The following is a 12,607-nucleotide window of genomic DNA, read 5'->3' on the forward strand; positions in this document are numbered from 1 at the left end:
AAAGAAGAGTACAAGAGGAAGCTGGGTCAGAAGATTTTTTCAACTTTAAGCTGTCTGATGTTAGTTCCTATACCTTCGACTGGGCAGAAGTAAAAATAGAAGGTATGCACAGAGGTATTTTTGGCATGCAGCTCTCATTACAGCTCTCTCCACTTCATGTGATTTATAGGGTTTGGGGTTTTTTTTGGGGGTGAGGTTTGGTCTGAAAGGATTCAATTAATCCAGAGACAGCTGCAATTATTTTAAAATATAATTAGCCGTTGAATAATGGATTAGTTATTAGGAGCTTCCTAGATTCTATGTTTTTTACAACTCCGAACTGGAAGTATGCAAGTGCTAGTTTGAAAATGAAATGATCCAAGTATCTTTTGGCCCAAGTAAGATAGGAAAGGTAATTATCTTACTAATTTCTAAATATTATCACTCTGTGTAGTAAGGTGGAATCCAATATCTTTATTAGAAGAAAGACTGGTTGTTCTCTGATGACAATGATGCAAGTTGCCTGGGATTGTAGAGGCCCCTTACCAGGCCTCCTAAAGTAAGCGCTGAGGCAATGCCCACTCTGAGTCATTTCAGCTATCAGCTCCTATAGTCACTCAGGTCTAGATGGCCCTAGTAAAGAGGGTTGCAGTGAGAGAAGGTGGTAGGATTCATGGAGATTTTTTAATTTTATCATTTTAACATTTTAGCATTTTAAAATATTTTATGGGGGAAGCATAGAAATTGAGAGGTCCAAGATAGAAAAGAAGGGATATTCAACAGAATGTGGCCCCTGTAGATAGAAGGGAGGGCTCCTTGGGGACCCAGAGAACTGGTGGATGGGTTTGCTCTGATCCACTGGGGTGAGAGAAAGGAAGTCAATGTGACTGTTGATATAGATGGCATTTTTGGTAGCTGGGGTAGGAAGTAGAGAAAATTCTCTATTGATGATCTGTATATTTCCTTTGGGGCTTCCCTGGTGGCACAGTGGTTAAGAATCCGCCTGCCAATGCAAGGGACATGGGTTCGAGTGCTGGTCCGGGAAGATCCCACATGCCGCGGAGCAAATAAGACAGTGTGCCACAACTACTGAAGCCCACGTGCCACAACTACTGAAGCCCGTGCACCTAGAGTCCGTGCTCCGCAACAAGAGAAGCCACCGCAATAAGAAGCCCACGCACCACAACAAAGAGTAGCCCCCGCGCACCGCAACTAGAGAAAGCCTGTGCACAGCAATGAAGACCCAACACAGCCATAAATAATAATAAATTTTTTTTTAAAGTTCACTCTATATTTTATTTGAAATAGGAGGTGAGATTATATATCAAGAGCAGGAGGGGTTAGGGGTGCAAAAGATGTCTTGAGGAAAGGGATAAAGATGGAACACACTTCTCCTTTCCATCCATGATGCAGGAGAAAATCCTCATGAATCTGCAGAGCATCAGGTTTTACACTTTTTGGTGCTTCTTAAGTAGAGCTTATGAATAATGTGGAGGGCTAAAAATATTTGCCAGGTAGTAGAAGGAAAGGACAATGTAGTAAAGCAATAGGAGGCACTAGCAGTGAGTGAGTGAGGTATTGGCTCTTAGGGTTAGGCTGTGTAGGAAAGGAAGCCAACTGGGAGAAATGCAAGTCTGCATGAGGTAAAAAAAGAGTGTGAGGACCAAGGATGAAAGGCTGCAGTAGGGGTGTAGAATGATGGAGATAAAGATGAAAGAATCTTTTTCTATAAAGGTAGAAATATCTCTGGAGATTGCTGCTCCAGGGTGCAGCTTGAGACAAGGGAGACTGAAATGAAGCAATGGTGAAAGTTACTGGGGTTGAGGTTACAGACACCATGACATCCTGGCTGACTCTCCCAGCAGTCACACAGATGGGGCTCCTATCTCACACAGTAGAAGAAACCATGTTTCATTAAGGCTTTGTGCTTTGTCCAACGTATCCAGCTTACACAGAGCAGACCCATTATTAGGACTCTCAGTTCGTGGTGACAAATATCACTGCCCATGGGCTTTCAGGGATCGTTTCTAATGATTTTGAGGAGTAGGGGAGGCCTGGGAGTGTACAAACCTTTTTAATCCTAAAAGGACCTGCCTTTATTACTCCCTGCACTGCGTGGCACTACCAAAGGCTGAGCCTGGCAATCCAGAAACCCCATAAAGTGACCTAGATTATTCTCTTTCCCTTAACCCTCACATCCCATTAGTCTCCAGGACCTGTGTTAAGCCTTGAATCCATCTTCTTTCCATCCACTTAGTTTAAGCATTCAGCGTCTGTAATTATTTCCTATTACTGCCACAACAAATTAACAGCAATTTAGGGGGTTAAAACAACATACATTTATTATTTTACAGTTCTACAGGTCAGAAGTCCAGTATGGGTCTCACCAGGATAAACTCAAAGTGTCAGTAGAGCTGAGTTCCTTTCTGGAGGCTCCAAGGGAGGATCCATTTCCTTATGGTGGTAGAACTGAGATTCCCATTTTGTTGTTGTTGTTGTTGACTGAGGTCCATTCCCAGCTTCTAGAGACCACCCACCCTCCTTGGCTCCTAACCCAGGTCAAGCCCTTCTCATGCTTTGAATCTCTGACTCATTCTTCCACTTTAGGGGAACCATATGATTACATTAGATCCACCCAAATAATCCAGGATAATCTCCCCATCTCATTATCTTTAACCTTAATCACACCTGCCAAGTCCCTTTTGCCATGTAAGGTAACATATTCACAGGTTCTGGGGATTCTGGTGTGAACATCTTTCCTGGAGTTCTTATTCTGCCTACCACTGTATCGCAACCTGACTTATTTCAATAACTCCATAAGTCAAGTTTCCTGGCTCTGGTATTCTCTATGCTGTTTTCAGATTAACCTTTCTAGAACATTTGACATGTCTCCCATGCTTAAAATCCTCCTGACTTTCTCCAAAACAAGGGTCAAATTAATGTTCTTCAGCTCCTATTGGAAGAACGCGCTTAGATTTGGTCCTTTTCTATTGTTTTAGCTTCATTCCAATCTCCACTTCTTCCCTAACCCTTCTGAATGCTTGAAAAATGTTTACTGTGTCCTTTCTCCACCTATAGGTGCTGTGAAGCTCCCATTTCTTCTTCCAAATTGAGCTTAGACATCACCTCCTTCAGAAAAATCTTCCTGACACTCCCCTCCCCATAGCTATAACCACAGGACAGTGTCTTAAACATCTCTGTTTAAGAGATGTTTACGTCTTCTGTATACATCTTCTGTATATTCCTATTTTGGGCATTAAACCCAAATGTGTTGTGATTTTAGTCTATTTCACCTAACAAGTGTTTACTTTCCTGTGTCCCAACCATGCTCTGCCACTTCCTAAATGTGTAACTTTGGGTAGGGTATTTTACTTCACTATGCCTCCCTTTCCCTTTGTAAAACTTAAAGTAGCTACAGGATCTACATTTATAAGTTGTTGTGAGGATTATAAGTGACCTGCATATATTAAGTTTTGCTAGTATTATTCATATTCCCAGCCCTCTGCACAGAACTACCATATAGTAGGTGCTTAATGGAGGACGGATTCATCACACTCCTACGAAGGTCCAGCACCTTCGCCCTTGAGAATGGCTACCCCGGGTCAGGGCTCTTCACCAGAAGGAAGGCCCAGATTCGGTCCCATTCCAATGAATAGCCAGCCTTCGGCTCCGTGGGCAGGGGCAGTCACTGAAGTCCACGGGGGTGCCTCAGACCAGTCTGGCTTCCCAGGAGCCAATGAGCCTTTTAACTTTGAGAGGGAGCCCTGCACCCCCCGCGAATGGAAACTAGGAATCGCTAGCGCGTCAGGTATCGCCAGGTAGACTTGAGGCCAGTAGAGGCTGAAACACACACACACACAACGTTAAGAGCAGGCGGGATTTAGGGGCTTATACGGAAAATGATGATGAGGATGATAACGGCAACAGATAACAGATGATAAAATTCATGCGTACTTGTTAGGTGCCAGGCATGAGCTCACTTAACCGACTCAACTCACTACGAGGTTGGTATCTCATTTTCACAGTTGAAGAAACTGAGAGACCCGAAAGGTAACGTCTTCCTTGCATATCTCCCAAGCCTGTCCTGGCTCCTCGCGCCCAAAAATCTTGCCTTGCAGCTCAAGTCCAGCTCCCAGGTAGCTGTCCAGCTCTCCTCCGCGGTCTCCGGAGTTCTGGCCACTCCTGACCCCCAACGCCAGGCCCAGTCTGCCCAGTCACGGCCGCTGGGGTTCTCCTCCCCTCCCCTCCCTGGACCGCTAGATCCTCCTCTACCTTGCCTCCCCGGCTGCTCCGCTCCTCCTCCTCCGCACGCTCCGCCCCCGACCTCCCGGCTCCTCCTCCTTGGCCGGCTCCGCCCCCGTCTCCTTAGTTCCTCCTCCTATCCCCGCCCCTCGTTTCTTTTGCCTTGGCCCTGGCTCCCTTTCTCCCGCCGTCTCTGGCCCGCGCTCTGCTCGTGCGTCCGCGGGGCCCCGCGAGCGTTCAAGAGTCTAGGCAGCTCCGCGCCGTCAGATCGCCCAGCTCGCCTCTTGGCGTCCCGGCGCCACCGGGCCCCCTCTTCCGAGTAAGTGCCTCCTGGGCGCGCCGGTTCCGCACACACCCTCGCAGAGCTTCCCCGGCTGCTGGGCTGTGGGCTGCTCCTGAGGGCGCGCTTTCAGCTCGCCGAGAGTCTCTGGAGTGGGTGGGAGTGGGTGGGAGTGCGTGTGAGCGAGTGTGTGTGTTTGTGCGTGTGTGTGCAGACGCGCACAGCTCCGAAAACTCCGCAGAGTTTTACTCAGTTCCTGCAGCGCAGAGACAACCTGAGACCTCCAGCTCGGGGCCCTTACCGATTTGGGCTGACCCCTTAACTTCCACCTCCTGCACTGAGCCCCATCCCTATTCCTTGCTTCCTTCTGCAGACGCGGCCCCCACTAAGTGTCACGCCCTCCTGGTAACAGCTCCTGCTGTCGAAAGGACTGGCCCGGTTATCAGGATGCCCCAGATTGCAGACCGAGATGCTAGCCTGAGATTGTAATCCAACCCTGCATTGTAAAATGGGCAGGGACTAGAGTTTTGCCTTGAGATCGTTCGGTGGAGACTTCCTTTGAGGAAGAAAGTTTGTGTGTGTGTTTGTGTGTCCGTCCGTGTCTTTGCGCGCCCTCTCGACTCTCAGCCTTCAAAACCTGATGCAAGAACACTTGATGAGCGCCCTCGGACCCAGGGCGGCTGATAGGCATGTTCAAGACCACTCTGACCAACCGGGCTTGGGCGCCTAATAGATGTTTATTGATTCAGTGACACCCTATTGCTAAAGCCAACTGATAAAACACAGCCCTAGGTAGGAAGAGCAGTACCCTGAGAGAATCATGGGAGGAGGGAGACAGTAGTTGAGTGCTCAGTGTTGAAACAAAGAAATCCTGGAGTTACTTAAGACTGATAATTCCATCCTTGCATAAATTATTTTTACTGGTGGTCAATACTATCTCAATGTAGGGTGTATTTCTGCCCTAAAAAGCAGATTTAATTGATAGCAGTACAGTACTTTAATCCATCAATAAAATGATTCCCTGGTTGCTGAGGTCCCTGAATTCTTCTGTATCTCAGTTTATTCTTGCTATCTTCTTGCTGTGAAAGTAGAGATACCCATAAAATTTCCCCACCTTCCTGATAAGAATTCATTTAGGAGATGCTGGTAGGGAAATGACCTGTTGAGTAGAAATTATTCATTGAGGCATAAGGGAAACAAAACTACGTGGTTAAAGGAAATAACCAGAACAGAGCAAGCTTTAAGTTGCCATTGTGAAAGTTAGAGCTGATATGAAAGTTAGAGCTGATAAATCACTTTAAGTGCCACTTATCACAGCAGATATTTTTATCCTGGTTTGAATCTTGTGTTACACAAAATTGTTTCCACAGTGTTTTAACTAAGGAAACATTATGCTTTGAAATGTAAACATATGACTCCATCTGTCTTTAAGGAAAGAAATAATTATCACACTTAATTAAACACCTGGAAACATTTATTGCCACCTTCTAATTAGATCTGTCATGGGGAGTTGTCAGCAAGTTATTGTTAATATTCTAGCTGGTAACACAATTGGCTTTTTCGTAGATTTTTGGGGCGGGGGATGCCAGTTCCCCTTCATATACATTACTTGTCTCTGCCACTTCTTGCTCAGCTTTTGAGTTTTTAACCTGTAATTTGAGTAAATAAAGTTTAGGGAAGTGGACTACCATTTACCTCCCTGTAAAATATGAATACCTTAGGTATTGAATGTTTGGTATTAAGGTCTTTGCATTAACAGATATAGGTCTTCTAAGCCATTATATCCATCTAGATTATCTGCTAATTTAAGAATCATTAATAAATTATTGAATATAAGAAAGTTCCTGCCAAATTGTAGTGATCCTGCACAGATGCTCCTTTAAATTTTTCTTCTTTAAGAGAGACTTGAATCTGTAGTGCCTTTTGTTCTAATGTGTTTAAATTCAATGAGGAAAGGGGTGGCATGAGCTGGAAAATCTGCTTATCTTTGTTGCCTCTTAATTTTCTGTTTCTGACTATAGTGCTGGATATAGTCTTCATCTGTGTTGTGAGTGTTGCAGACAGGCTGTTCTGGGAGTCCAACAGAATGGCAGAAACTGAGGGTGAGCATGCACACTGCAAGTGCCAGGAACAGAGTATTTTATGAGGACTGTTCTCTGCAATTTTTTATTCTGTTGAAATTGGAGGAAAGGGTGTGTGGAGAGAAATGATTGCATCCAAACAGTACTCATTAGGAAATGCAGTTTGGGGGAGGAGGGGATTTCTAGGTGGTTTACGACTTGGGGAACTTCAGGTAGCTGATCCTTGAAGCTGAGGCTGCCACAGTGCCGGGCACTCGCGAGACCTCATAGTTAATTGATTCAATTAATCCTTGTCTGCTTGGATCAGCCCCTTGGAATGAACACATTTCCTTCTTGGAGATTTCTTTCATCCTCAATCAGAACTGAGCTTTGCTTCCACACCATGCAGAAGAGTCCATTCTCCACCCCCTCCATTCTTGCTTGGTACAAATTGAGGGCTTGACCATGGGATGACCTCCAGGAGGCAGAGGAGGGTGGGTGATAACAAATAAAGGCCACCTGTTTTCTCACGGAGGGAGAAGGGAGCGTTAGCGCAGCCCCAGTACCATGGGCACTGACTCGGGCACTGGGGACATGCACAGGGGCCCACCTGGACAAAAATGGGACAGTTTTCCTCAGTTTGGCATTCACAGAGATAATCAGCTCTGCTGCAGAGTTTAAGAGAAGGCACCGTGTGGTGCCAGATAAACTTTTATCACCTCAACTCTCCTCACGCTGCCCACATCCTGCATTTAATACCAAATGCACAGAGTAAGCATTCAACAAACACCGAAAAGGAGCTTTTAACACCCCAACCTTCATGTTTCCCTGTGAGAAGCAGTTTACTTCCTGCTCCCCCATCTCTGGTTTTGATGACTTTGGCCCTGGGGTCTGAGCCAACTGCAGTTTCTAGACTTTTGTACCTCAGTGGGGCTTCCCAGTAGCTAAAAACAGATGGTTCATTGAGGGTAAAAAAAAAAAAAAAAAAAAAAAATCAGTGAACCTTGTTGCAAAATGTAAACGAGGTCAAGTAGTAACCAGTGAACGTCAGTTCGCATTCTATATTTTGGCCTTAAGAAAAGGAAGTGAGCTACAGTAGGAGGTAGATAATTCTAGAATGTGAGAGGCACCATTTGGCCCATGAGTCTTAGACTACAACGGTGGCCGTTATACAAGTTGGGAGGCGCATCCCCTCTGTCCAGCTTGCAGGGGCACCATTCATTCACGCAGTGGGCATTTATTGAGCTCCTACCGTGTACGTGGTACTGTGCAGCCCTCTCATGTTCGCACCAAGGCCTGGGATCCAAGAGGACCGGTGACTTGCACGAAAATGTTTGCTGGTAAGAACGAGTCCCTGAAGATAAATTGATAATGGCAAAGATGGGTTCAGAATTCTTCTGAGTTTCACAAAGGAAAGTAAAGGCAATTCCTTAGAACAGTAGATGAATCATTTTCAAAATATTTATTTCTCAATAATAAGAAGTTGGAATAAGCGTCTTTCATCTGATGTCTGTTTCAAATCACCAGTGGTATAACTGCAATAAACGTGATTCCGTAAGATTTGGTTTTCTTGGCCTTGCATGTCAAGCATGGAAGTTACCTGAGAAATTTGTTTTAAAATGTCACATGCTCCAAAATAATCAAATAACATCCACCCATCCTTTTAGGGATAGGTTGCTTTTTCTCTAGAAGAAAGTGTTTATGGTTCAGAACCAAGGTAGCAAAGATGCAGAGCCAGCTGCAAAGCTGGATGGACGTCAGCAAGTTTGTTTTCCCAGGATTGTGAAGGTTTTTTTGGCCGCCCATGCGGCTTGTGGGATGTTAGTTCCCCAACCAGGGATGGAACCCGGGCCCTCCGCCGTGAAAGCTCAGAGTCCTAACCACTGGACTGCCAGGGAATTCCCGGATTGTGCTTTTTCATATAGAACAAGAGGGGTGATTGACCAACATGATGATATTTCACTCAGGGTGACCAGGGGCTAGGCATGCAGCCACCTTCCCCACCAAAAAGAAACAAAAAATGCCTGGGAGGTCACAGGAATGGGCCTCCCCTGGAACAACCCAAGCTGACTTATAAGCACATTGGGGTTTGTTTCTTTAATAACAGAGAATGGAATTAAGTCCAAAATTCCACTTGTCGTCATTTCCTTAAACATTGGGAATGAAGATGACTTTTAGTTTAGTCAAAAAGTGGTTGGGTCACGTGACACTGTTGGAATCAGCTGTTCATATCTCAGCCACCACTAGCTGTGTGACTTGGGATAAGCTACTTCAGCTCTCTGAGCCTATTGCTTTACCTAAAAAGTGGGGATGGTATTTCTGTCATAGGATTGTTGTGTGGATTAAGGCAGGATGTTCCTCTCCTGGTGTCCAATGTGCAGAAGCAAGTGGTCTACTTTGTTGGATTGGCCAAATTGCTCTCATTTCAAGACGATGGTGTTTGTACTGGGCCACAGTGGAGCAGAGAGGGAGAGTGGTGACTGTTACCACATGTGCTTTTAGCATGAACTTTCCTTTTTTTGCCTCTGACGATGCCAGAGAAGCCCAGAGAAGGGGGTGCATATAGCGCAATTTCAGTTATTCCCAGCTGCAGGGTCACGTGATTATATAGGGAAATCTTGCTGCTGCCGCCGCTGCTGCAGCTGCTAAAGAGAATGAGCCAGAGCAGGGCATCCGGGTTTTATGTGTCTGAGCAGAAGAGCCATGGCATCCAGTAAACCCTCCCTATGCATGAGAGACACTTTTAAAAGGCCCGTTACAGTTCATTTGTGAGCAGTGGGTTGGCCTTTAGCCTATGGAGGCCCTTATTTAAAACAGGTAATGGATATGAAACCAGGTTTTCCAAGCCAGACAGGAAGCTATGTCTCAGCTGCCCTTGGTGTTGCAAAGGGACTCGGGCTGGCATGTCTTCAAGAGAAGTTGTGAGAGTTCCGAGGGGCAGAGGGCAGGGGCATTATCTTCAAGGTTGTCCACTGGGGCAAGCTCTTCTGGGAACACAGCACTCTGCAGGGCACACAGGACACTCATGAATATTTGAAAGGAGCCAAAAAGGAAGAACCAGCCCACCTGGCCAATACCCTCTCTAAGCCTGGCTCTTATTCCTTCAAGCCAAATTCATTTAGTTCAAGCCTTCTCCACTCACAGCTGTTATTTTATTTATTTCAAAAAATGAGTTCCTTATGACTGTCAACCAAAGTGAGGGAGACAGAGGTTGTGGTGTGTCCTGGTGGAGTCCCACTGTCCTCATCCTTTCCCATCTCGGCCTCTTGAGTTGTGCTCAGGCTCTCACATACATGTAGATGCAACATGTTCTACGGAACATGTTGGAGTAGGGAGTTCTACGGAAATGCCACCGTCTTCTGAGAAAAACTGCAGGTACAATGTTGGCCAGAGGTTGCAAAGTTCAAAACAATCTTTGATGACTCAGACCTTTAAGAAAGAAGTCCAATACCTGATTCCACCCCTCTGTGATTGGGAAACAACTCCCTTTTTCTCCCTTTCTTCTCTCTTTAAAAAGATGAGGTAGTTTTCTGGGAAGTGGCTGGTGTTTGATTCAATACTATCACCGCCCTGGAAGGGCAGAGCAGTCTAGACTTAATGATGGAATTCTTTCTGCCTTGGTGCAGAGATAGGCCCCCCGGTGACTCACAGAGTGTACCTGGGAGCTCAGCCCTCCCTCCCCGAGCATCCGGTGATGGCCTCTGTGTTGCACATACTTAGCCATTTTGCTCCTTTGCTTTTATGGCCTGGAACACCTGAAGGTTCTTGAAAGAACGGCCGCTCTTTTTGCCAAGGAGAGAGACTCTGTGTCGATAAGGAGGCTCCCGGGTTCCTGCCCTGTGGTTTGAGAATGCAATTATCTGGGCAGCCACAGAGGTGATCTCCCAAATGAAATTTTGAACTTGTCCAGCATGCTATATTTTAGGGCTCATCTGGGGCCATAGTTCACCTACTGTGGCATCACCAAGGCCGGGCCAGGGAATCTGCCTTTCTAACAATTCTCTCCCCGCCCCCCCATGCCCACCCCTGGTGACTGATGCACAGCGAACTGAAAACCCCTAGCCTGGGAGATCGGTTGTAATGTCTCGTTCTGTAAAGATTATTCAGGCAGTATCTGTAGGTGTCTCCCCACCTCCTTTTTTTTTTTGGCAGTGGAAAAGTGCAAATCTCTTGAAAGTACAGAGTGACTTTAAAGTTTAAAGAAGATTAACATGAACGTGCACAAAATGAACACCTGTGTACCCATCCTAGGAAATAACAAAGTGGTTTTTCAAGTAGGTCCTCACTGGGTTAAAAAATGTTGACCAACAACCAGGTCAAGAACAAAAAATAACAACCAAAACCAGTAGTGACATCCCACAAATAGACCAGGAATTGAAAGCCACGAAGCAGAGACACCAGGGAGTCTGCTCAGTGTTCATTTGTTCACAATCTAGATTTCGAATCACTGGCAATGCTGACCTCATCCTTTAGTGTGCTGCTGACTTGAGGACACCTCACGTCGCTTTGTAGATCACTGACATGGGATGGGCGCCCTTTTTCTAGGAGTGGCACCTGTTGGGAGGAGCCCCAGGCCCAAGACTCTTGAGTTGCCAAGTAGCCTGTTTTCCCTTCCCTGGGCCTACTCCCCTGTCCTGAGGTCCTGGCACCTCCAGGAAGCTATCCTGTTCTGAGAGTGCCGTGCCCCTCTCATGTTGAAATGGTGGGTGATGGGAAAATGGACAATAGACTGCTTTCTTTGAAGCTGTCTTGCTGTAACTTCCTCCCCCTCCCCCTCCTCCCCCTTTGTCCTCTACTTCCTCTTCCTTCTCTTCTTCCTCCTCCTTCTTTTGCTTTTTTTTTTTTTTTTTTTTTTTGCATTTTGAGTTGTGTAAGTACTTGAGACTTTCTTCCCTACTTCTGAATTCTGGTCAGTTTTCAATTTCTCATTCTAATAGGGGCCTTGAAAATTATTGAATAATAATGGTCTGCTACTGATGATACATAGTCCTAATTTTAGTAGAACCACTATTTTTTCCCTCTAGGTTGAAATATTTGACTAGGGACCCACAAGTATAAAAATGGACTGATTTGAGTCTTGCCTCAGCCTTCCTCTCTAGCCAGCAATCCTCCAGGTTTGCTGCTCCTGAGTCCAGCGCACGAGGGACCTTGTAGCCTCACAATTTGGGAAAAGGGGCAGGTGGAGGAGGTTGGGAAGTGACTTGCAGAGACAAACCACAGGCCAGAGAATGAATCACCACAGTCTTCCTGGTGCATACCTGGTCTCTGAGTTCCCTACAAGCATGTCCACCCCAAATTTTACCCTTCAGTCAGTCTTTTCTGTTTCCTTTCATGGTTGCCCTAGTATTTGTATATTCGTGATAACAGATAGTATACCAGATCACTGTAACAGTTTGCTAGGGCTGCCATAACAACATTCTACAGACTGGGTGGCTTAAACAATAGAAATTTATTTCTCACAGTTCTGGAGGCTGGAAGGCCAAGATCAAGGTGTTGACAGGTGTGGTTTCTCCTGAGGCTTCTCTCCTAGGTTTGCAGATGTTCACCTTCTCATTGTTTCCTCACATAGTCTTTTCTCTGTGTGCATGCATCTGTGGTATCTCTCTCTCTTTCTTTTTATGAGGACAGCAGTCATATTAGATTAGGGCCCCACCCTTTTGACCTCATTTAACTTTAATTATCTTTCAAAAGGCCCTATCTCTAGTCACACTGGGGATTAGGGCTTTAGCCTAAGAATTTGAGGGGGAGGGGGCAGAATTCTATCTATAACAATCTCTTTTGTAAAGGTATTACGGGGAATTCCCTGACAGTCCAGTAGTAGGACTGGGCACTTTCACTGTGGTGGCCTGATTCAGGAACTAAGATTCCAAAAGCCGAGCAGCGCAGCCATAAAAAAGGGCAGGAGTATTACAAATAATACCCTTTGTGTTATTATCATATGGTTTATGTCTACATATATAATCTTCAGAAATCATGGTTATTATTTTTTACTTTAAACAATGATCTTTTGAAGAAATTAGAACATGAGAAAAAGTTTTTTATATTT

The 12,607-nt window shown here is 45.5% G+C and overlaps 1 protein-coding gene across 1 annotated transcript in view; it reads left to right on the forward strand.

Annotated features, from left to right (window-relative positions):
- Positions 1-4,384: 4,384 nt before the first annotated feature.
- The window catches only part of TNFAIP8 (TNF alpha induced protein 8), a 122,527-nt gene continuing 114,304 nt past the window's right edge, over positions 4,385-12,607 (forward strand). Inside the window, exon 1 of the mRNA XM_029216767.1 lies at positions 4,385-4,540. Within this exon, the coding sequence (XP_029072600.1) occupies position 4,540 (1 nt within the window). The 5' untranslated portion in view covers positions 4,385-4,539. The remainder of the gene's footprint in view (positions 4,541-12,607) is intronic.

The sequence above is a fragment of the Monodon monoceros genome, unplaced genomic scaffold (assembly GCF_005190385.1).
Source record: "Monodon monoceros isolate NGI ecotype Baffin Bay Population unplaced genomic scaffold, NGI_Narwhal_1 Super_Scaffold_12, whole genome shotgun sequence".
NCBI lineage: Eukaryota > Metazoa > Chordata > Mammalia > Artiodactyla > Monodontidae > Monodon > Monodon monoceros.